At 38.4% G+C, this 25,570-nt stretch overlaps 2 protein-coding genes across 3 annotated transcripts in view; one reads left to right on the forward strand and one right to left on the reverse strand.

Moving 5' to 3' along the window:
* PIBF1 (progesterone immunomodulatory binding factor 1) overlaps positions 1-6,506 on the reverse strand; it is a 105,965-nt gene extending 99,459 nt beyond the window's left edge. The window contains exons 1-4 of one of the 2 annotated variants that reach the window (XM_058045116.1): positions 6,439-6,506; positions 4,756-5,071; positions 3,881-3,981; positions 1,551-1,749 (exon numbers count right to left, since the gene is read on the reverse strand). In XM_058045116.1, the coding sequence (XP_057901099.1) occupies positions 1,551-1,749; positions 3,881-3,981; positions 4,756-5,007 (552 nt within the window). In that variant the 5' untranslated portion in view covers positions 5,008-5,071; positions 6,439-6,506. Of the gene's footprint in view, positions 1-1,550; positions 1,750-3,880; positions 3,982-4,755; positions 5,072-5,869; positions 6,121-6,438 lie in introns of those variants that run through there. The other variant, XM_058045115.1, reaches the window with a different exon arrangement.
* Positions 6,416-25,215, forward strand: DIS3 (DIS3 homolog, exosome endoribonuclease and 3'-5' exoribonuclease). The gene is made up of 21 exons (XM_058045114.1): positions 6,416-6,676; positions 8,776-8,933; positions 9,619-9,812; positions 9,925-9,998; positions 10,741-10,908; positions 11,660-11,824; positions 12,726-12,839; positions 12,929-13,066; positions 14,094-14,240; positions 14,985-15,101; positions 15,853-15,954; positions 16,541-16,605; positions 16,703-16,787; positions 17,366-17,493; positions 17,948-18,034; positions 18,693-18,849; positions 20,413-20,627; positions 21,684-21,852; positions 22,222-22,380; positions 22,796-22,918; positions 24,888-25,215. Exons 1-21 carry the CDS (start codon positions 6,431-6,433, stop codon positions 24,975-24,977), a joined length of 2,901 nt encoding a protein of 966 aa, XP_057901097.1. The 5' UTR covers positions 6,416-6,430; the 3' UTR covers positions 24,978-25,215.
* The last annotated feature ends 355 nt before the right edge of the window (positions 25,216-25,570 follow it).

The raw sequence follows: 25,570 nt of genomic DNA on the forward strand, positions 1-25,570 counted from the left end.
ATTCCTGAAGTCCTGAACTTCTTGCACACCAATTTCAACAGATCCACTGACATGGGTTTCAGTTTCTGTTAAAAGTCTGGTTTATTCAACCATGGTGATACAGGAATCAGCAACACCCTGTCAAATACTTTTGCAAAGGGCAGTGGGTACAGCAGACAGCTAGGTGCTGATAATCTAACAGTAACCAAGCTATATGTTCTTGTTTATCCCACAGAGCCTTATGATTTTCCTAGCACTTTCAAAAGCCCAGCTTTTCAAAAAGCTGGTGAAAATTTTTACTTCTCTGTACATATCTAGAGCAGAGTAAAGTATGACTTTGATCTGGAGAATTCATTCATGTAGCATTTATACCTCAACAAATGTACTAAGGTTTTTAACATTTACAGCTTCCTTAATAACAAGCTCTACAGATAAGTATAATGCTAATATTTTGAGGAATTAAGGTTTATATGTCTAAATCTTCTTCATTCTCATAAGTCAGATGGGATGCTCTGGATATATCCCGCAGGCTTTGTATTGCAAACAAGAGTACACTGTGGCCTCTTCACATACCCACAAGCCATAATTAACAAACATATTAAATCAAGAAAATGAATCCTAAAGCATACTTTAAGGTACACTTTGTCTCCTGCATTTAGTCAAACAGGAAAGGGACATATGGAAAGCATAAGAGAAAAGTAAGGGATATTTGCAAATGCAATCCCAGCTTGTGGTTCTGGCAAACCAAGTTTCAAATTCCTTTTGTCAGCCTGCTGTATTTCATATCATTAATATGTGCTCACATTTTAAGTGTAACGTCCCATCTGCTTAACCTCCTTAAAATATGTCAGCAGTTCTACTCTCTTTTAAGACATCAGTATCAGGGATTAAAAGGTTCCTCTCTTTACTGGAACCCACTCATGACAGACTGATCCAGAAACACATCTCCCTCTGAAGGTCCTTTATTTCTAGTTGGAGATAAAAAAAACCACAACCCACCATAATTTATAGCTTGGGATGGGTTGAGCCTGCCCAGCTGCCTATATATAGAGAGGAGAAAGTGAGAAGAATGAAACAAAAGCAAGAAAACTCAGGTGTCAAGTTTTCTAAACCATTACTGAAGGAACGAGAGATGAGCTTAAAAAGTAAAAAAGAAAGAAAAAAGAAAAGAACTCATCACCTCCCAGAAACTGGGGAAACTGATATCCAGGTAGACCCTGAGTAATAACCACCCCATCACCGCCCCACCTTCTCTTTGTTCTTATAGCTCCTATTTATGCTGCTGAGTATGACATTTTATGGTATGGAATATTACCTTGACCAATTTGGGTCAGTTTTCCAGCTGTGTCCCTTATCAATCTCCTGACCATTTATCATTTGGGGAGGACAGAATGAGGAAAAAGGAAAGCCTTGATGCTGTGCAAGCACTGTCCAGCAATAGCCAAAACGCTGTTTCAGCCCCCAGTGCAAAGCACAGCAAGACACAGACTGCTAAGAAGAAAGTCAACTCTGTCCCAGCCAGATCCAAGATACAGGTTATATTTTAAAGCAGTATAAAACCCAACACTTACTGAAACATATTCAGGGATAGAAAGCTGATCTTCAGGAAGAGACTTTAGCTTCTCATAGCATTCATCTGTTAATTCCAAGTCTCGCAAGCTACGACGGATGTCTCCTGCCCTCTCTCTCAACTGATAATTTGTTTCCTCCAGTTGCTTCTGTCTCAATAAAATAGTTTCCATTTCTTGCTTCATTAGAGCCTGATGTTTCCTTCAAGGTGGATTTGAAAACAGAAGATAACAGGTAATGAGTAACACAAGTGACCAAGTTTCACAATACCCTGGCAAAGCAGGAGTTCTGCTCATTTTGTAGAGGGAAAAATTTGTAAATATTAGGTAATTAGTGCCAGAATGTATACCACCCTGGTTAAACAGTCATATCAGACACAGTACATATAAAAAGCCAGGAACTTTTTAGTCATTGACAACACAAAAGGGACATATGGAAAGCATAAGAGAAAAGCAAGGGATATTTTGCAAGCGCAACCTGAATCTGAGGATAGACAATCTCCACATATGCTGACTTGAATTTATGAACTAAACTTAATTTACCAACTAAAAGATTAAAACCATGAAAAAGTAGAATCTATTTCCATAGCAGAGGTGGCCTTTGAGTCCTAGTAAAATATCAGTATTGTACTTGAATATCTGTATATAGGCCTTGCCCCGGTAGGTCCCAGTTGTTGTTGATGGGCTGCAGCTGCAATGTCCTTCACTGGGCTGCAGCTGTGGCTAGTGAAGATAACTGGGATAAAAGGGGGTGGGTTGGCCAGTCAGGGAGAGCCTGGAAGGAGCCCTGACTAAGAAGGAACTGCATGCAGAAGAAGGAGTCTGTGCTGTGAAGCTCTGCAGCCATAAGAAAACACCGAGAGAAGAAATGGGACTCTAGAAATCTAATAACAACATATTTCCACACAAACCCCAAGGAGTTGGGAAATCACTTGAACTTGGGTCTTGCCAAGTTTCAGCACAGTCACATCAACCCTTAATATTGTAACCACTGTAACATACAAAGTTGGAGTCCTTTTATAAAAAAACAAACAGCAACAAAACAACCACCACTACAATAGAACAAACAGCCTTAAAACACCATACAACAATTATCATCAGTGATAAGGTTTTTATACAGCAACAGAAACTGCACATCAGTTCATGACATTTAAAAGTGTTTATTTTCTTTAAATTAAAGACAACTAACCTACTTTTTTATTTTTGGCTGCAACTCTTGAAAACACATAAAAATCACTATTTAAAACATAGTCATTTCTGCATTACTTAAAAAGGAATAAAAAATGCCAGCTACTACTACAAGGCAACATCTACCTCACTGGCAGGGTACAGCTAACAGAATCATTAAGGTCATCAAAGGAATCACACAAGGACACACTCCATGGTGCATACAATTCTATTACATGAGGATGAAAAGTTAAATAAAAGATTGAAAAGAAAACTAATTAAAAGATTGGGAAAAGTAGTTTAACTTTTTCATGCCTATTAATAACAGTTTGCACATCTGTACCTTTTTACTGAGCACTCCTTAGATAACTCAAGTATGGCCAGCACAAAAATATTCCACTCTGGTGCATCTAAGCATAGAGAGTGACAAATGTTTTTCAGACTATAAGCTGCTCTCAGTTGAAAGACTTTGCTGGAACTAATCTCAGGTCTGGCTCCACATCCCTAAATCTGTTCTAGCCTCACTACAGAAGAGGACTTGGAAGTAGTCACATGCTGTAAGCTTTGCTTTAACTTGAGACTATAGAAGTAATGCTCTTCCTTCACAGGTGTGGAAACTCACACTTAACTGACAAAAAGGTTTGGAGAAGCCTGATAGCCAGTCTATTTTTCTGGTTAACTCCAAATATTTCAGAAAAACAACATGAAATGTGCGTTTCTACATCATCAGCTGAAAGCATTTCTGACAAATAGGAAGCACTAATGGGAAAAGCAAAACATTATGCACTTATCTTTCCCAAGTCTGCATTTATGCTGCATTTATTAAAAATTTTGTTTAAACTGTTGAAAAGTCTATCACCTCTGCCTAGTCCTTTTGCTCTTTATTGGTTTTAAGAACACTTTTACTACCTCTTCCTACTAAATTTTGAATTTAGGTAACATAAAACCAAGCCCACAAACTTTAGCTAGTGAGAATTGAATTCTAATTTACTTATATGCAAATTTAATATGTAAATTCAATTCTAAGAATTAAAACACTAATATAACCTGCAAAAGAAATCCTATTCCTGCAACTAATAATTATCTGTTTCTAACTTATTTACACAAACTCAAATTAATGCACAAATTTATTAAAGATGAAGTTCTTAATTTTACTTCCACCATACCTGGCATCTTCTTGCTGTAATGCCACCTGACTATCCAGTCGTAAAGACAACAGCTGCTTTTGATGGATTGCATCATTAAGCTTCTCTTCTAGCTCCTCAATCTAAATAAAAAGAATGTGAGTATAAAACAAAATAAGTTACCACAATAATTTTTAAAAAAATATTTTGCAAAAAGAACAAGTTGAAATAAAAATATGAAGATCCCAATGCTGTGGGCAGCGCAGTAATTGCTGTCTAAAAGACCTCCAAATGCACTAGGGCCTCAGAATATGATACGGACTTTGTCCCAGTGATCTAAAAGTAAAAAAAGGGCTTAGTTCCTAAATGGCTATTTGTTCAACTAATTTCAAGTTAGGCTTAAACTATGAAAGCCAATAAAAAGCAGCTGGCATATAGTATGATGTAAAAATGAACTGCACACAAACGTGGCAATGTTTTCACACCTTTCCTAATTTCATGCATCTTCGTGCAAGCTGTACACAACAGAATCTACTGTTAGCATGTTGGTATACTCCATCTCTATCTTCATTAATAAAGCACTGAAGAGTACTCAGATCACCTTTGCTAGTACTCCACAAGTTCAGGTTCAAAGCCCTGTTCTGCTACTAATATGAGTGACAAAATTTGTCATTTCTGAAAGGAAACAGGTGGTTTTCCTGTGTTTATGACTTGAAGTCACTGAAGCTTTCTATATCTTTGTTTCCCCTTCTTCTCACGAAAGAACACAAAATACACCAAGAAAATCCCCAAACCAACTAAGTACATCTCCATCATTTATTTCAAATAAATTCTCTTCAGAACAGAACTTTCTATTGTACTCTAAAAGCACCAAAATCAAAAAAAGATTATACAATGAAAGGAGAAAGACTACTTACCTTGGTCAGATATTCAACTTTCAAGTTGTCAATCATCAAGTTTTTCTGTGATAATTCTATTTTAAGCAGCTGAAGATTATGGAGCAGCTCCTTCCGTTCAATCAGCTGCTTAGTGATTTTTACAGCACCTTCTCTCTCTTCAGAGGAAGACACATCATCGGTTGGTACTGTGGTTTCCAAGCTGATATCCTCAGATTCCAAGGAGCTGGAAATGTTTACTTTCTTGGTTACTTTAGAGTTTTTATGTGACATTTTCTCCCACTATTTGCAAAGCTTTTTTAAGCTATACTTTGAGACGAGCCTGCTGAAGAATCAACTGCAGGAAACAAAACAATTAAATGAAGTGTCATTATGAAAAACTAACCACCACATTAGACCACTAAGCAAGCAATGCTTCTCAGTATCACATGAACATTTCCTTTTTTCAACAAAGAAAAACACTTTGAGAAGCTCTGGAGGGCTGCTGCCTGAGGACCCTCTTGCTTATCATTATCAAGCGTTTTGACTACAATAACCTAAATACCAGTGCGAATACCAGTGTGAATCTAGCTTACTAGTATGTTGCTATAGCTAAATAAAGATATGCATGTTGTCAAAACCAGATGCACTGAAAACTCCCAGAGCCCATTAGGCATATCCAGTGCCCTATAAGAGCCATACCACGACTTACTGGAGAAAACGATAAAGGAACACCTTGATCACAGAATCACATAGGTTGGAAACGACCATCGTGTCCAACCTACGACTGAATAGCCCCTTATCAACTTCACCATGGTACTCAGTGCCACGTTCAGTGTTCCCTTAAGCTCTTCCAGCGATGGTGGTGACTCCACCACCTCCCTTGGCAGCTCATTCCAATGTCTAATCAGCCTGTTTAGAAAATCCAGCTAATGTCCACCCTTACACTCCCCTGGAGCAGCTTGAGGCTTTGTCCTCTTATCCTACGGCTGGATGCCAGGGAGGAGAGCCCGGGCCCGACCCAGCTACGAGCTCCTTTCAAACCTCGCTGGCCTTCGCCTTCTCAGCAGCAGCAGCACAGTCCTTGCCAGGCTGCTTAACCCAGCAGCCACCCGGGCTTCTACAACCACCTGGCACAGACCATGGCGTTACTTACAGACGGCGCTGCCCAGAGCCCAACAGGGAGAGGAGCCCGGGCCAGCGGCAGCCGGGCTGCCCTCCTGGGGCCGCCACCACCGCCTTTCTTGCCCACGGCAGCCCGGGGCAGCTCGGGAAGCGCGAATACCGTTGGTCCCGCAGGATGCCCGGGGCTGCGGAAGGCAGCGGGCAGCTGCCCCGGCGGTAACTCGGCAGCGGCGGGGCTGGGGAGCAGCAACCCGGGCCGGGCCGCTCCCGGGCTCTGTCCCGCGCACCCCGGGCAGCGGCGGCACTACACGCGCGCGCGCGCTTCCGCCTCCCCTCAGCGCGGCGGGGGCGTGGCCGCGCGCTACGCCATCACCGCGGCGACCGGGGCGCCGCTTCCCGCGCCGTCCCCGCTTCCCGCGCCGTTCCCGCTTCCCGCGCCGTCCCCGCTTCCCGCGCCGTTCCCGCTTCCCGCGCCGTCCCCGCTTCCCGCGCCGTTCCCGCTTCCCGCGCCGTCCCCGCTTCCCGTGCCGTTCCCGCTTCCCGCGCCGCTTCCCGCCGGCCGCGCGCCGCCCGCGGCCCCCGCGCGCGCGCCATGCTGACCTCGCGGACGTTCGTGAAGCGCACGCGGGCGGGCGCGGTGGTGAAGGTGGTGCGCGAGCATTACCTGCGCGACGACATCGCGTGCGGCGCCGCCGCGTGCCGCCTCTGCCCCCCCGCCCCGCCCGGCACCGGCACCGGGAGCGCGCCCGGGCTGGAGGCGCGGCCCAGCGGCCCCGCCAGCAGCCTCTGCCCCGGGCCGCACTTCCTCCTGCCCGACACCAACCTGCTCCTGCACCAGGTGAGCGCCTCCGGGACGGAGGGAGGGGTGGTGTGGCCGCCTCAGCGTAGGGGAGGGCCCGCCGCTGCCTTCCTCTGGGCCCGACCGGGCTCCATGTGGAGGCTCCAGCCTTCCTGCACCGGCCTTGTTAAATCTCTGTGGGTGTAAGCGCCCGTGTGGGTGCAGGCCTGGCGCCTCCCGTGTTTCCTGTGGCTGCTTGATGCCTCCCTGGGCAGTCTTGTCTTTCCCTGCCAGCTCCTGAGGAGAAGGCTGCAGCATCAGCGAACCTGGTCTGTCTTAGGCTGTGTTCCAGTTTCATCGGGGAGGAGTATGTGTGTGATTTTTTTCCTTCGTTTTGTGGTTTTCTTTTTTGTTGTTCTTTTGTTTGATTTGATTTTGTGGGTTTTTTTTCTGCCTGAATCGTCGGGATAAAGAACACTATTTATTTATTTCTTTATTTGGTTAGTTCGTTGTGATCTGGTATGGGTATAAAAATTCAAGCAGAGAAAGTTGGTGGACTCTCAAGTAGCGGTTGGCACCTTCATGTCGTCACTGAATTTTTGGATCTTCTGTGGTCGCTGATATTTTCTGAGTGCCTCTTCTGCTTTTCAGGGTGTAGGTTTAGGTTCTTTTTACTGTGATGTTGATTTCATGTAATGAATAAAGCGTGCGAAATCATCCCATGTAGGACTCTAGGAGCACGGGAGCAACTTCACTCTGCAGCCCATCCATAGCTGTGCAGAGAGCTGGGTCTGAGCAGAGCAGACAATACACCTTGAGGCTGGGAGGAATTCCCAAGCTTGATGTTTTAACTTTTTCCTTTCATTGTTTTTGAATACCTGTGTAGAAGATAGAGCAGCCCTGTACACGTTGGAGATGTAACTAATTCATAAATTCGAACATGGAGTACTCTGGAGAGGGGAACAACACTTGTGTGTTTTAGCAGAGATCCCAAAAGTTTTAAGGATTTTCGTCACAAAACAGCAGGTCAAGGGATGTTTTCAGCCTCTCACGAGTGGACTTCTTGATGTCTTGTTGGTGAAATATGTATGTGAGTCCCATAGAATGCTCTGAGAATGTACCAAGGTGTGTTGAGGTGAACTGTAGAGGTGAGGATTAGGAAGCCTTGGTAAGGGTAGGGAAAGGTTTTGCCTAGAAACTGAAACACTTTTGCCCCTGTAAGACTTGGCCTGGTGCTTCAGCTTATGCATATAATAATGCTGGATTTCTTCCCCTGTGAATATGGCTCTAAATCTTTCAAGTTGTGTAAACATCAGATTCACAGGATCTTGGTCTGGTATTGCTTTTTATTCTTTTAGCTGTGCCCTCTAGAGCCTTAGGGCTATCTCATTTTGCAGGGGGGTTTGCACAGATTTTTGCTTAGGTTAGGAAGTTAGCTCCCATCTTTTTCCCCCAACAGATTACGTGGATTTTTAGTGTATATTTATTTCTCTGTCTTGATGTCAGGAGTTGGCAAAGAAAAGTACCGCAAATTTTAACAAAATTCTTCAAAAAGAAAAAAGTCTTTCAAAAGCAGAGAGCAGCTTGCAGAATGCCCATTGATTCACTCCATGGAAGTTAAAATTTCAGTTTAACAGTGGGATTGTTTCTGGAGAACTCAAACCTACACATCCATAAGCACCTCAGCTGTGTAAGAGTGATTGGGTACCATTTTATGTCTTGCATTCCTCACAGAGGCAGGCAGCCTGTAAATTACATCAGATTTCCCTCAGATTGTGCATAGTTGCATTTTGTTTACTAAGGGTAAATTTTATAGGATCCCATTTTAGGTAAGCAAAATTTGGAGTGTACACTCGGCCTTACATTTGTCTGGAATCCTGCACACACTGGGGGCAAATTTGTTGGAAATCAGAATCCTTATCTTCACTTCAGGCCACAAAGAGGCTGGAAAATCCTATTTGACTTTTTTTTTTCCCCCACAAGGAGGAGAAAGCAGCTTCCTACACTGTCCTGTTTCCCAGTGGTGAGGGAAAAAGGCAGGAGAGTCACTCATTACTCGTGTAATGTACTTTTCATGTACTAGCCAAGGAAATATTTTGAGTCCTGTTATTGGATAGAATTACACAACAATTTTGATTAATTTCCATTTTGTTCCTCAGATTGATATCCTTGAAGATCCTGTTATTAAGAATGTCATTGTGCTGCAGACAGTCCTGCAAGAAGTCAGGAATCGGAGTGCGCCAGTGTACAAGCGGATTAGGGACGTGATTCAAAACAAAGAAAAACATTTCTATTCTTTCACCAATGAGCATCACAGGTAAGGACTGCAATGGAGTGTAACAAAGTTGTGCTGGTATCCAGTGAAAGAAAATGGGAAACAAAACTGGAGCATGTGGACTGGAAGAAAAATTACACTGGTGTCACAGAACTATATATTTCTAAGGAATCCTTTTGGGAAATAGTTGGTATAAATCCATATATATTATGTAAAGGGGGTTAGAATATTGAATAATAAGCACTGTTATCTTAAGTAATAAGGTACTGATTTTCCATTTTAGTGTCCCTTTTAGACATATTCCAATGTTTACCAATATTGTTAGCTTAGTCTGTAGCAGAATTCAAAAATCCATTAAGTTAGTTACAGAAAGCTCTAAGAAATGGAGATGCAATTAATTTGCCTTTATTTGTGTTCACAATTAGTTTCCAATACTGCAGTATCATAGTTCAAGGAATCTTGAATCCATAGCTTACAGCTTGCATGCAAACCTCTTCAGTTGTCTGTGAGAAGGTTGTGTTAGAAATTAACACTTCATTCCTGTTTTCTTTACCCACTCCTGGCCCTTCAGTGGCCTCATGAGTGTTACACATAGCAATGGCTACAATAATGATGCTTTTGGTGTAACAGCCTTGATCTTGTTTGTCTGAAAATTTCAAGTATAGATGGATGCTGGGATTTGTTTTGGTTTGTCAAACATCCCCCTTTGTTTTTAAAATTTATTTAGAGAGACGTACATAGAGCAGAATCGGGGAGAAACTGCTAATGACCGCAATGACAGAGCCATTCGGGTAGCAGTGAAATGGTACAATGAACACTTGAAGAAAATAGAGGATGAGGAAAAGATTCAAGTTATCTTTCTAACAAATGACAGAATTAATAAAGAGAAAGCTCTGGAGGAAGGAATAACTGCTTATACATGTAAGTGAACTAGTATGTATGTTTAATTTATTGCTCAAATAAACTGAACAGTCACTTGATATCTAAATCCCATGCATCTCTTGCATAAATATTTACATGTGTGCTTTTGTAGGTGAGGAGTATATAAAAAGCTTGACAGCTAATCCTGAGCTTGTAGATCGTCTTGCTTGTGTATCTGATGAAGGGGTATGTTTTTATTTTCTTTTTCTAAAATAAATTGATCACAAATGGCTTGTAGTATAATATTACTTACTGTATGTCAGAGTACTGGCATCAGTTTAGAATACAAGGAGTTTGAACTTTATTATCATTTTGGCAATTTAACTTTTTGACAACTGAAAAGTAAAAAGGAAATATTGTAGCCATTTTCAGTTCTGCTTATATGCCTGTTAGTATGTATCTTGTTATCTTTAAGAAGCCAGTTGCTTTAGATAACTGTTGTGAAGATGAGAATAATAACAGAAACAACAAAATGAAAACAAAATATATTGCAAACTGCTTAGATATTTGTTTTGCGTCTGCTGGAAAATCTATGTTAAGCAAGTTACTGATCAAAAGCATTTTTAATTTGATTATTAGTTAAGTTGACCTAAATGCAGGCTGCAGCTCAAATACAAGCTACATCCTCTTCCTTGTGCTTTGTGTTTATCAGAATCAAGACTCATCAGAATTGAGCAGCATGTTTTTAAGTAACTGCAGGAAAACAAGAAAAGTTCCTAGAATTGCCACATTTTATGCTTTTGATGCTTCATTAGAAAAAGTACTGCTTAATAATAGTTTTTTATTGTTGTGCATATTCATACCTACACACATTTACAATTAGGGAGTTTGTTAGCTTGAGTGTGTTGTGTTCCAGAGCTCAGTATTGAAATTACCATGAATAAAAAATACTGAAAATATCCTCTCCTCTTTTTCTTTTTTCCTAAAGAAAGAAATAGAAGGTGGAAAAATAATATTCCCAGAACATATTCCTCTTAGCAAATTGCAGCAAGGAATAAAATCTGGTATTTACCTCCAAGGAACTTACAGGGCAAACAGGGAGAATTATCTTGAAGCTACTGTTTGGGTTCATGGAGATGCTGAAGAAAACAAAGAGGTGAGTTTTAATTTTACCTCCATGCAGTAAACTTTAACTGGCCTTAGTAATGACTTCAAATTTAATTATTTCATGGTGGCATATGTTAAAATGGAGCGTATTAGTAATTTTTTACCTTTCTGGGTTTTTTTCTGATGTTTGTGCCGATATTTATATTTTTATTTGTATGGATGTAGACTGCTGACATGCTGACTGTGCTCTTTTTGGAAAAAAGAATAATGTATTTAAAATTACAGTTTGATAAAGTAATTGGTATTTTCCTGCCTGGTGAGGGAAGATGGGCTGTTTCCCACCCAGCAGTTAAACCATCTGTCTGCCCGCTGGATTCTCAGTTGGTGCAGTGGTACAGACACTGTTTCCAAGCAGTGGCAGTTGTCTCCTCCCTCCCTATTTGTGGCAGCTGGAGGTATTTGTATCTCTTGTATTCCTCTTCCTCAGTAGTATGTGAAATCCCCTATCCTGCAAAAATATGATTGTCTGAATTAATAAAAAGATTTTAAAAAAACCAACAAAACCATGGGGAAAACAAATTTCTTATAGAAGCAGTTGGAATCTTGAAATAAGATCATCTGTACTGTAAGAAATCTTGGCAGAGGAAAAAAATGCATCACAACCATGCTTTAAAATGTTCTTTGGAATGTAAAGCCTGTCATACATGTTTACTCTTCTGTTACTCTGCTCTAGATTTGGATCTTCTGTTTTCATCATCATGAATTTTTGCATTTTCATTTTGTTTTCTAAAAAAATCCAGATAATTGTACAGGGCCTGAAACATTTAAACCGAGCAATACATGAAGATGTTGTAGCCGTGGAGCTGTTGGCAAAAGATGAATGGGTGGCACCATCCTCAGTGGTTCTGCAGGATGATGGCCAGAATGAAGAGAACATTGAAAATGAAGAGGAGAAAGAAAACATTGTATGAAAGAAATAATTTTTCTTAACCGTGGTGTTATGGAAGAGTTGAAATCTGTGGTACCCTGACAGTGTTAGCCTTTAGCTTTATATATCCTCTTTATAAAATGTGAACACAGAAATCATGAAACAGTTATGTTAAATACATGATGGTGAATAAAATGGGTCTTTTTCAATTAGTCTCTGCTAGAAATTCCCACATTACTTTATTAAGTGTAATGAATCCAAAAGTTACTGAGTGGTAGTCATGTAATAATGTAAATCATTACTTACTGATATGCAGATTAAGATTTGTTAGAAGTAGGTGTTGTGTCATGCTGACAGTCACCTTTTATAGGCAATACATACATTTGGAACCTGTTGTAAAATAATTTTGGGTCTTGCAGTCATTCCACATAATGTGCAGGCCTGCTCATGCATGTGTGCCCTGTACAAGAAGATAATTTCTTTTAAAATCCACTTATTATCTTTCCACTGAATTTCATAGGAATATTTTTAATAATTATGTAGAGAATTTTTAGGTAGTGTGAAAGAACTCCAAGAAATTAAAATAATATATTGTAACATAACATGGAAAATATTAGTTTTTTAGATTTTCTTAATGGACATCCTTTCAGAAAAATGGAGAACAGCAGAAAAAGGCTGCAGAACACTGTCTTCTCCCACTGTCTCTGCTAAGTCACGTTGATTCACAATGATGTGATTTCAGTCATGTCATTGAAAATACTGAAAATGTTAAAAGTCATGCAAAGCACAGGGAAGCACAGGAAGTTCTATTTACAAAGTCATAATAGAATTTATGTCCTTATGATGGCTTACAAAATGTTGCTACTAAGTTTTAAGTTACCTACTGTAGTGGAACATGAGTTCAGACAGTTTTGTATTTTTAACCTGTGTTCCACCAGCTGAAGGCTTCCGTTAGCAAGGACATGCTGAGGCCTACGGGGAGAGTCGTGGGCATTATAAAACGCAACTGGCGGCCGTATTGTGGGATGCTTTCCAAGTCACAGATCAAAGAGGTGAGGAAATGATCCACTCACTCCAAGTGCAGGGTTGGTTTTTCTTCTTTATTTGGAAATCAATTGTTCCTTTTTCTGCTTGTTCATAGGCAAGGCGCCATTTGTTTACACCAGCTGATCGCAGAATTCCTCGCATTCGAATAGAAACCAGACAAGCAGATACATTGGAAGGGCAAAGGATAATTGTTGCTATTGATGGTTGGCCCAGGAATTCCAGGTATCCTAACGTAAGTTTAGGCATTTTCTTCTGAACTTTTAACTACTTGTTTTTTTGTATTTCTTACATAAAATATTTATCTGCAACTCTGAGTAACTGCAAACAGTGTTGAGATGAGATTTAAATTCTTTGAGTGCCATTTGATGGTGCAAATTAAGGAAGTCCCTAAATGATTTAATTTGCACTTAAAACCAGCTATGGGGTTGTCATACTTAAAAACTTTACTCATCCAGTTCTGCAGTGAACATATATGTGCTACTTAACGTCCTTTATATAGATTAACCAGGGACTTTAGTCTGGGTTCCTAGAAGTGCAAATATTTTGCTCTAATTTTGCTCATTCACACATACCAATCACTGCACTAGCAGATATTTGACAAATGCACCCAATGCAATCAAATTGCCAGTAGGGTAAAAACAGTTAGTTAAAAGTTCAGCATAAAGAATAGAGCCTGTATGAGAACCTGAGGACATTGCCTTCCATTTGTATTGAACAGTAGCCAGGTTTTGAAGAGTCTGCCAGTGGCTCCTGTGGGAATGCAGAGCTTGTATTGAAGCAGTGCACAGGTGTCTCCCACTAGTTTAGAGAAATGAAGGGAACATGGGGTATATGGAAGAAGCATTAAGACAAAGACAGCATTACTGCAGAGAAGTGAGGGAGAAGGCAGAGCTGATGTGGTATTAGGGTGTGAGATGTGTGGCACAAGGCAAACCCATAGATAAATGAGAGTGTATTAGTTCTGCTGCTTTTGCAGCAGTGGTTTTCCTTCCTGCAAAAATGATTTCACGTTTATAAGTTTTGGAGTCTTAATTGTGGAGAATTTAGACCCATTCTAAGAAAAAAGTCTGGATGGACTCTGTTCAGATTTACTACATTAAATAAGTGTTTAAAATTGGATTTCTCTTAAAGATGAGAAAGTTAAATTGCTTCTACTGTGTAGTTTAATACAAGAATAAGCGTTAATGTTCTTAAATACTTTTGGACAAATGTTATTGCTTGATATGTGTGTGTGTGTATGTACCTGTATTATTTCTCAGGGTCATTTTGTAAAGAATTTGGGAAATGCTGGAGATAAAGAGACAGAGACAGAAGTTCTCCTGCTTGAACATGATGTCCCTCACCAGGCTTTTTCCCAGGCTGTCCTTAGTTTCCTACCAAAAATGCCATGGAGCATTACAGAAGAGGTAATAATTTGTAAATTATTGTAGTAATTAATGTGCCTTCCCCTTCAATGCAAACTGTGGCGGTTCCTGAATATCCCAGAAATAGATGAGAAATGTTGTCCAGGACTGTTCTGTCTTAGTGGGAGCTTTCAGCTGGATTTCCTGTGGAAGAAAGACCTCTTCCAAGTTTTTGCATTTTGGCTAAAACTGCATTTGTTGGGGATAAATATTTTAAGATAAAGATGATACCACAGGTTTTGTTAAAGAATATAAAGATAAAAGAAGTTTTTTTTGCAAAGGAGAGAGATAGCTATTTTGCAAAGATAGATACTTCCAAGGTGTGCAGTTGCTTTCAATTATCTAGACATCTGAGCCTTAGAAAGCTAGACTTAGGAGCAGTTATATCCAAGACAAGTCATTCAGCTGGACATCAGTCAAAATTTCACTTCAAAAAATCTCAATTCCTCACCCTGCTAATTCTGAGATTGCGATGAAACTATGGTTGTGTTCTGATTCTCTTCCTCATTTCTGTAAAACAAAAAAAAATATTAGTACTTAATCTTCTGTGTTGTTTTTTCTATCATTATAGTTTCTGCATATCTGTTTTGATCTTGTCATAAAACAAACAAACTGCCGAAAAAAAAGTAAACATTCTGAAAATACTTGGTTGCTGGGGAAAGTCTGACATAATGTGCCTTTCTCAAATGATCATTTTTACTTGGAAGATGTTCTTGAAAACAACTTTTTGTTTATTTTAAATTTCAGGATATGAAACACAGGGAGGACTTAAGGCATCTGACTGTTTGTAGTGTTGATCCTCCTGGTTGTACAGATATTGACGATGCATTACATTGTAGAGAAATAGGAAATGGAAATCTAGAGGTATTGTATCAATCTAGTAATTTATTTACTTACTTCTTCCTTTATTTTACAAACAGTGCAGTCGTGGTAAATGACATGTGCAAAGCTCCAGATCTGTTATAAATAAATTAATGATGTTTGCACAGCTGCAGGGTGGTAATAAAAAAAGGGAGTTGATTTGCATCAGATCAGTGTCAAAAGTGGGAATTTAGTGTCTTCTAAATTCACTCTGCTTTATCCTCATTTGGCATGAGAATTTAGCATAAAATTTATTTACTGCTTTAGCTAAGTATTATAAACAAGGATATTTACAGCTTGGATAAGGAACTATGAAAAAAGAAAAAGCTCAGTTACTGCTGTAATGCCTGTGGAGTTACTATTTTATTTTAAAAAGGCAGTTGAAAGCTACAGGCTTAACACCACCTCTCTACTCCCTTATATGTGGTTCACTCAGATTGTCTTCTTTAGAAATTAATTGGAATTGTAATAGTAGGCTGTGCCAGACTAGAAAGTCCAGCAAACAGAAAAGCAAACACAAATTTCCATTGAGTCTTGAAGAACATGGAAGAGGTTATCCTTTTTGTTGAATAATTGCTGCAACAGTTCACTTTTTTAATATCAGTATGATAGGTTTAAACTGTCTTATTACAAAATATGGGAGCTGCTGAAAGGAACTGGGAATGGATATATTGGTTTGTAAAAATGTGGGAAAGTTTCACTCTGAAAACTGTTTCTCTTTCATGAGGTGCATAATGTGATGCTTGTTTTCTAGGTCGGTGTACATATTGCAGATGTCAGTCATTTTATTCGCCCAGGAAATGCTTTGGATGAGGAGTCAGTAAAAAGAGGAACAACAGTGTATCTCTGTGAAAAAGTAATTCTTTTCTACAGCTTCTTGCTTGATTAAGTGGTTGGATTTTCATTGCTTTCCTCTTTTAATTCTTGGGAATGGAGACATTCTCTCCGAACTAAGGAGAAAAAAAACCAGTAGACAATTTGTCTAAGACAATTTTATTTTCTGTTTTATCTTTTAAAAACCACTATCTGGACAATATCCCATTCAACTCTGGTTTGAAGCATATTAGCATGTGGTTCTGAAATTGGAATACTGTTATAAGTCCAGTCTGAAATGAAGAAGTGGCCTGGTTTTGCCTTTTCCACTGGTTTTTTTTGTTTTTTTTTTGCTAAATCTCTGAAGGTTCCTATGATTTGCATTCACTAACACTGATTTTGTAGATTTAGTCCTGGTTATTTCTTCCAGACCATGATTTCTTTTCCGAAATCACTGGTACTAAAAAGATGATAACTAAAATAAATCTTGGAATGAATTTTCTTAAAGTAGCTTACTTTTCTTTCAGTATTCTGAGCTTTTTTGGCCAAAGAAAAAATATCTCTACACTTTTTTTACATCAAAAATCAGGAAGTTAAAATACTAACTTATTTTATTCTTTACTTTGCAGAGAATTGATATGGTTCCAGAGCTACTTAGTTCCAACTTGTGCTCTCTGAGATCTAATGTGGACAGGTATATGTGTATGATCCATACTTTGATCCTGGCAAGAAACTACTGTTTATGTAGGGATTTTAACAGATTTTCCCCTCCCTGTCTCTTTCTCTCATAGGCTTGCATTTTCATGCATATGGGAAATGAATCATAAGGCTGAAATTCTGAAAACCAGATTTACAAAGAGTGTTATAAATTCCAAGGTAAGTCACGTAAATACTAGTATAATTCTGAACTAAAAAGCTGTACACTGTATTATAAAAAAAATTATCAGCAGACTTCATAATACCGATTTAGAATTAGAAAATGGTATTGAAATACTAAAAATGAAGAAAATGTTTGATTCTTCAGTGTTCTTCTCAGCCTCTAAGGCTGAGGTGTTTATGTGTGCAGTTACTATGTGTATGATGCATATAGGACACGGCTGATAAGTACCAACTAATCAGTTAAATTCAGTGGATTCTGTGGATGTTCAAGATGTTCCATACATTTCTAAAAATTAGACTTCCAATGTATAAAACACATATGATCAGCAAAAAACCCAAAAACAAACCCATGGCAAATGCTTGGTGTATCTTAATATCTTGCATAGATCTGTCTTCATTTGTCCATAATTCTTTGTGAATAACCAGCATTTGGGTATTGACTGTAAAGCTTTGTATTATTGTGAACCAAGTTATGACAGCAAGCTGCATGTTCTGCAAGACAGAAAGAACTGTGGGGTTTTTTTTAGTGTGTTCAATTATGTGTCATGACGTCTTGTTTCTTTAACCTCTTCAAGGCTTCTCTTACATATGCTGAAGCACAGATGAGAATCGATTCAGCAACTATGAATGATGATATTACTACCAGCTTACGTGGACTCAACAAATTAGCAAAAATCCTGAAGAAGAAAAGAATTGATAAAGGGTAAGCTAGGCAGTGTACCTGTTACCTTTTCCCCCACCTTTTTTGTCTGACTGTTCTTGCTGTCAAAATTTATTATGGTTCTGTGTCCATTTTTCTGGTGAAAACTTGTGAGAAAGAAGTATTTTTCCATTTTGATTTGCATAAAAATTCTTATCTATATTTCCCAAAATAGATAAATTTGGGATATTAGCTTTTTCTTCACAAGATCAATCAATATGGATCTCACAGAGTCATAAAAGCACAGCTAGAGGGTAGCATTTGAAATGTTAGAAGATTCTATGGTGTGTATTCGATGACATTTCTTGTAAATTTTATTTAAAATATTAATTTTATTTTTCATTTCTCCCAATTTTAAATTATAGTGTCATAGTAACCCCAGATGATGTTACAGGTTTGCAGCTCAGCTGCTGTGTCTGTCTTACTGTAATTTTTAATACCACTTACTATGTTGCAGCGCCTTGACACTTGCATCACCAGAAGTTCGTTTCCACATGGACAGTGAAACTCATGATCCTATTGATCTGCAGACTAAGGAGCTTAAGTATGCATTTTATTTGTTAGTTAATTCAGGGTAGGGATGGAATTAAAGACGTGTTTAAGTAGCAATATTTAGTTAATGGTATTACAGGTACAAAGTTCCTGTAATAGTGAAGGACGGTCATAGAATTAGAGGATGGTTTGAAGTGGAAGGGACCTTGGAAGCCTACCTAGTTCCAACCCCCCTGCCATGGGCCCAGATACTTCCCACTAGATGAGGTTGCTTATAGCCCCACCCAACCTGTGCTTGAATACTTCCAATGATAGAGCATCCACAACCTCTTTAGTCAAGCTGATCCTCAGTGAGAGAATTTCTCTCTTTTACTGCAGTATTTATTTAGCGACTCTTGAACTGTATGATTCATATGTGAAATTGGTAGGAAGAAGTCAAGAGGTTTATCTGTTTTTTCCAGGTATTTTAATGAGCATTTTTCTCGATTTTATTGTTTTAGAATATTTCAGGATTTTTTTTCTTCTGACTTAGTATTTGGAACTTATAAGCATTGTTTTTAATCTTAAAATTGCTTGCCTACTTGTATAAATGTTCAAAACCACCAGTTAATATTATATAACATCATTAGGATGGTGGAATGTTTCTTCATTAGGCACTCAAAGTAAATGTCTAATGCTTTTCTAACAATATAATGTATTTATCTTGATAGAGAGACAAATTCCATGGTTGAAGAGTTCATGTTGCTTGCCAATATTTCTGTAGCACAAAAAATTTATGATGAGTTCCCAGAGTTTGCCTTGCTCCGGAAACATCCTGCTCCTCCCCCATCAAATTACGACATCCTTGTAAAGGCTGCAAAGTCCAAGGCAAGTTTTTACCATGCTAATTAAGTGAATTAATTATGAAAAGCTGTATTTTATCTCTGGTTAGCCACTTACCTAGGAATAAGGACTGGAAAGCAGTATTTTAAAAGTGCACCAGCTACACTTTGAAATCCCTGGTATTTGTAGCAGGATAATTGTACCTCTAGGTGAAAGGAAGAATCTTGTGCTTTTTAAAACCTTTCTTAGGTAAAGAAAACATACCACTCTCTTAAGTCTTACATTGTAGCACTTGTGAGCAGTGAATATTTCTCCTTGCCAAGTCACATGTGATTTTTGAGATGGTTTTTGGCTTTTGATCACATACATTATTGATGTACTTAAAAATTGATCAGTCACAGCAAATAACGTTTCTCTTAAAGTCAGGAAGTAAGAAAATGTGTTTAGAGTTTCCATCTTTTCCATAGATCATCTAGAGGTTTATTTTGCCTGAAACAAGTCTAATTTAATTAAGGAGTCTGAACAGAGAAACTTAGTTTTTCGGTTTTGGGATCTTTTATTTGAGTTAACTTGTAATTTTGTAGTTACTGTGATATACGTTCAGATTTTCTTTCCCTTCAGTTCTTTCCCACTCTCTTTTTTTTTCTTAAGGTCTAGAGAGAAACTTCCAGATTCTCTCAGTGTGACAATAGACAAGCCTAAACCTAGCCCATTTAATTTTCCACTGCTGCAAAACTGGAATAATGATAATGATTTAATTTGAAATTATTTAATTCTGAAAATTACTTTTTAAGTACTGTTTAATTTGGAAAGCTAAATTTCTTTGCATAGGTAAACATTCTTTCAAATAAACCAAAGTGGCTTTTTTACTGCTTTTGACGCAGCCATCACAATTAGGTATTAATATGCTTTATTTATACTTTTTTAATGAAAATTCAATTATCTTACCATAATACAGGCATCCTTTGATCTCTGGATCATACTTTATTGTCAGTGCTGTATGTGACAGAAAGAGCATTCAACTGATCATGTGATGAAATTTACCTTTGTGTTTCTGGAAGTTAAAAATGCATTATGTTCACACTACCTGAATTTTTATCAGAGAGCACTTGCAAACAGGAAAAAAATGTCATACACAGTACTGGTTTTACAGTTCACTTTTCCAAGCATACATTATAATAATTTTGCACAGGAAATACCATAAAGTCAATTACTTACCTTGTGCTTGGGTGAGAACTTTGTGTGGCATAAACTCGTGGGTTTTTTTTTACATTCTTTCTGATTTAATAAAGGGATAGAAAAATCAAACCAAAGGTATATTGTTAATATTGGCATAAAGTATTTCTTAGTTTAGAATTTCTGAATTCTAGGCTACTGACTCAGCATTTCATTTTTTGCATAATACACTAGTAATAATAAGGGTAGGAACTGTGCTTGGATGGATTTTGTTTGTTTGCTTTTGTGGTAGTAGCATTCCATCCTGTTATGAGGTGCTATACCTGTGCCAGTTGCTAAGATTATCCTAGATGTGGCTGTTACATTTCTGCTTATATTCATAATATTTGCTAGTAATGCTTGACCTGTTTTTTTTCTTTTTTTCTCTTTCAGAATTTGGAAATTAAGACAGATTCAGCAAAAGCTTTAGCTGAATCATTAGACAAAGCTGAATCTCCTACATTCCCCTACCTAAACACACTGCTGCGAATTTTGACCACTCGCTGCATGATGCAAGCTGTTTATTTCTGCTCTGGAATGGATAATGATTTTCATCACTATGGTTTAGCCTCACCTATTTATACTCACTTTACCTCACCTATTAGAAGGTACTTGTATTTTACAAAAGCTTCAGAGAAAAGAAATGTTTTATTTGTGAAGAAATGGTGGTGGTGTGCATTTAAAAAAAAATTTTATTCAGCATGAGATTTTAGTTGAAACAGCAGTGGCTTACGTGGGAGTCCATCTTCCTGTACACTCCCAGGTTTACTGCCCACAACTCCTAGGGTTTAGTAACATTATAAAAATATACAATAGGAATATATCTCTAATGCATGTCTGGCATCAGTCAGCAGTAATCTCAGCCAGAGACTGAGGTGGAGTTTGCTCAGTCATTTTTGAGTTAGAAACTGTGTTTAAATTTTTAGGAGACTGAATTTTCCATATGAAAACACTGGTAACTGGGAACTTGTTATTGGCAGCTGTTGCATGCAGTGGAATAATACTTCTTGGAAAAGTATGTTAGCTTTTCATCTGACCAAGAAGTCACTGAGTTTTGAAGAAAATAACTGTTATTGTGCTCCTTAGAAACATTTAAAGTGAAATCTCTTGGACATGGATTAAAATTCCTATGCATTTTTATGGATAATTTGTAGAACTTCTAGAAGTCCAAATGGTAAATTTTAGTTCTTACCAGATATATTAAAAAGTTCCTCACTGAAGTACCAGATGTATTAAAATGTTCCCGCTGAAATTCTAATAAGTTACATAAGAAGAAGTTCAGATGTGATTATGCTTTGCAGATCTATGGCACTGAAAAACGACTCTACACTAAATTTGTCTCATTTGATGGGAAAGGGAAGAAGGATTGGCTTAAAAAGCCATGGTGAAAGATCATTCTTTAGTCTAAAAATACAACTTCATTTCTTTTTCTGGCACAATGAAAATTTATCTTAGCAAACATTATAACAGTATTCTGGCTGCAGTGCATCAGCAGAGAGATGGATGCTGAATTAATAAAGGGAGTTGCCAGCAGATGGTCATTATTAGAAAAACTTAAATCTGTAATATTCACAACAACAAACGTATGTTCAGAAACTTTTTTTATTAATTTTGAAAAACTGTGTCTTACTATGTCACTGATGATTTTAACCTCATCTTTGCAGGTATGCTGATATCATAGTGCACCGGCTTCTGGCAGTGGCCATAGGAGCAGACAGTACTTACCCAGAGCTCACAGATAAACACAAACTGGCAGAGATGTGTAAAAATCTCAATTACCGACATAAAATGGCACAATATGCACAAAGAGCCTCTGTGGCATTCCATACACAGGTAAGTAGTTCTGAGATGATGTGTTGAACTATGGACACTGCAAGAGCAAAACCAAGCAAGAGTACAGAAATTATAAAGGCTGAGGGATGCTTCTGACAAAAAGCTTAAAACATTATTGTGGTCATTCTGAAAAACTCAGAATGGCATCTTGAAGATTCTTTTAGTTTTGTGCTTTTATAAATATGACTGGTTAATTCTACAGTAATTATGAGTTATGAGGTTTATGAGATTTTTTAAAATCTGCTTTCAGGATATGCTGTGTAAGTATCACTAAGTATAGATGTGTATTTGAATGTTTTATTTTTCTGTAATTAAGAAGGAATGTTCTAGTGCTTTTTTTCCTTATTGTGTGTTCTGCTTTTGTTACAGCTGTTCTTCAAAACCAAGGGAGTAGTAAATGAAGATGCATATATATTATTTGTAAGAAAAAATGCAGTTGTGGTTCTGATTCCCAAGTATGGGTTAGAAGGAACAGTCTTCTTTGAAGAAAAAGATAAACCAACACCAAAACTGGAGTACAACAGTGAGGTATGTTCTTACTATTATTCTTAAGGTTTGTTCTTAAACACCTTATTTTTTATTAGGTAAGCAAGCAGAATGACTAAACTATTCTAGTTGGATCTAGAAGGGTAAGAGGAGCTTTTCTAAATGCAAGTTCATTAATCTCTTGTAGTAATGAATGCCACTTAGTCTTTGTAAGTCTAAATACGTAGGTTCTGATACGAATTTGTTTCTGTAATAGATCGTACTGACATCTCATTATCTGATTAGTTACTGCAGAAAATGCATGTATCACATATTACAAGACTGAATATTCACTGTAGTAATTTTTGGTTTATTTTATTTACATGTAACAGTGCTATTTTCATACAAAGGTATTTATTTGTATAGAAACATAAGCTGTTGCAAATGGTGAGTATTTACACAAAATTTGAACTTTCAGGTGCCATCACTTACCGTGGAAGACACAACATTACATATGTTTGATAAAGTTAAAGTGAACATCATGTTAGATGATTCCAACATCCAACATCAGAAAATGAGGATGGTCTTGGTAGAACCCAAGGTAAGATACAAAATTCTTACCATATTATCCTTCAGTAATGTTAAAAAATCATCTTGGTAAAATTGAAATTTAACCCAGAAGAAAAAACATAATTTAGCAGCGGCTTGTTTGCTTCATATGATTGCTTCATATCCACTCTCAATAAAACACAAGTCTGCCTTCACTGGCTGTTGAAAAGAATAAAGCCCTCTAAATTAAGCCTTCTATTCTGGGCCCACCAGGATATTTCCACTGTTGGGAATTATGATGATTTGCTGCAGTAATGTATTGCATTTTGCAGTTCTGTAATCAAATGTCCCTCTGAAAATCTGCCAAAATTCAATAGGATGTTCTTTTTACTCCAGTGAACGACAGTGTAACTGAAGTAAATGTGATGGGTGGCTCAGCTCTGTATAATTGCCAGGTGTCCATGGCAATGCTGTCTTACAACTCCAACAATATAAAAGTTCTCTCTTGATAATATTTTAAGAACTCTAATGTCCTAATAACTGTATCTAGTCTCAAAACATTTCAGTTCTAGCTTCTTTGTGCATTTGGGACACAGGGAGTTTCACTTGCTCTCACACTTTAGGCCTAATAAGTATTTTGCATGACATGACAAAATCATGCTCTTAGAGTAAGGAACATGTAACTTTCTTGGTAAACAGATGGTTGCATCAATTGAGTATCCCTTATCACAGAGGAAAAAGAGAACCCAAAATAAGCAAGAGCTTCTTTCTGTTTATATACAGTCAAACATGATTACCTTTTTCCTTGAGAAATCACGTAAATATATCATGTTCCAAACACATGTAAATATATTCTGATCTTCAAGCTGTTATGTGAGCTTGAACCATAGAATGGTTTGGGTTGCAAGGACCTTTAAGAGTCATCTAGTTCCAATTCCCCTGCCAGAGGCAGGGACACCTTTCATGACAACAGTTGCTCAAAACCCCATCCAACCTGGCCTTGAACACTTCCAGGGATGGAAGTGTTCCACATCTTCTCTGTGAAACCTGTTCTAGTGCCTCATCATTCAGAATAAACCATTTCTTCCTAAAACTAACCCACTCTTTCAAGCCATGCCCCCCTTTCCTGTCACTGGATGATGCCCATGTGAAAAGTGCCTTTTCAGCCTTCTTGCAGGCTCCCCTTGCAGGTCCTGGAAAGCTGCTCAAAGGTCTCCCTGGAATCTCTTCTCCAGGCTGAACAACCCCAACTCTATCAGCCTTTCCTCACAGGAGAGCTGCTTCATTCAGCACTCTGATCATTTTTGCAGCCCTCCTGTGGACTTGCTCCCACATTTCCATGTCCTTCCTGTGCTGGGCCCCCAGGGCTGCATGCAGCACTGCAGATGGGGTCAGAATCCCCTCCCTGTCCCTGCTGCCCACGCTGCTTTGGATGCCACCCAGGACACGTTTGGCTCTCCGGGCTGTGAGTGAACATTGCTGGGTCATGTTAGGCCTTTCATCCACCGCACCCCCACGTCCTTGCCAGCAGGGCTGCTCTGATCTCTCCATCCTTCAGCCTGGGTTGAGGTGAATCCCTTTGATTTCAAAAGTGGGGATTAGACAGTAAAAATTGTGGCAGAGAGGCCCGTGTGTTCTGTTGTGCATTCACATGCTGAGCTGCCCTGTGCTCACCAACTGTAGCTGTCAAGGGCTTCTTTTGAGGCCATGACTCCAGTGTGAGGGACACTGAAAACAGACACACAGTAAGGCTAATGCAAGCTGGTGGTTGGGGTGCTAGCAACCTGCTGGCTTTGTCAGGAGGGGGCTGTTGGTTCTCTTTGCCTTTTTCAGCTTTTATTTCAGGTGAGTGTTCTACCTGTGATTGTTCTAAGATGGTAGACCCTCTTTTTAGATAATTGTCTATTCAGAAGTTTCTGATGTTGACACAGTGTTTGTAAAAGGTCTGTACAAGTAAAGTTTTACTGCGATAGCAAAAATTGAATAAAAATGTTCTGACTTCTCTTTTTTTCTTACTGTAGATATTAGGAAATGATACACGTGCAAGTCTCTCTGCAGAGGCAAGCAGCAAGGAGGAACCAGAGAAAAAGAAAAAGAAGCTACGAAAATAGCTGGCTGTAAAAGTTGCGAAGAAAGCACAAGTAATTGCATTTACATATTTTTCCCTATGGGCAAATAAATGCTAGAAGCAGGTTTTGTTTACTTTTTAAATACACATTTTAATAATCTGTAAAGAATTTTTAAAGCTACTTTTTTTTATGACTATGAATGCAGAACAAATTTTAAAATCATGTATATCTACACCTCTGTCCTGTGGGTGAAAATAAATATTTCTGCAAAGTGAAGAAATGATTGCAGACTTTCTTTTTAATAGCCTTAAGGAAGGTTTGACAGTTTGATAGAAGTCAGCACTCCTATGAATTCTCTTTAGCACCTCAGAACTGAAAGAAGTAACTGAACAACGTAGGTATTAAAAAAATGTCTTTATTTGGTTTCACTACTCAATTTACAATTAGACATGTTAAAGGACTCTCATTAAAACTACTTAATTTAATGTAAACAATGACCGTTTTGTGCAATGTGTGCCAACCAATGCATTAAGAACAATTACAGAAACAGAATGGTCAAGTGATTTCCATGGTAATTTGCACAGCAGGTTTCTTCTACAAATCAGTTGTACAAACATAATAAAAAAATAGGCATG

The sequence above is a fragment of the Melospiza georgiana genome, chromosome 2 (genome assembly GCF_028018845.1).
Source record: "Melospiza georgiana isolate bMelGeo1 chromosome 2, bMelGeo1.pri, whole genome shotgun sequence".
NCBI classification, from domain to species: Eukaryota; Metazoa; Chordata; class Aves; order Passeriformes; family Passerellidae; genus Melospiza; species Melospiza georgiana.

What these genes read in the sequence shown, in the direction of transcription:
- DIS3 (XM_058045114.1), top strand. Translation starts at nt 6,431, where the DNA reads ATGCTGACCTCGCGGACGTTCGTGAAGCGCACGCGGGCGGGCGCGGTG. An exon ending in ATGCTGAAGAAAACAAAGAG is followed by an intron (nt 10,909 to 11,659) that starts GTGAGTTTTAAT and finishes AAAAAAATCCAG; the next exon opens with ATAATTGTACAGGGCCTGAA. An exon ending in AGAGTGTTATAAATTCCAAG is followed by an intron (nt 16,788 to 17,365) that starts GTAAGTCACGTA and finishes AACCTCTTCAAG; the next exon opens with GCTTCTCTTACATATGCTGA.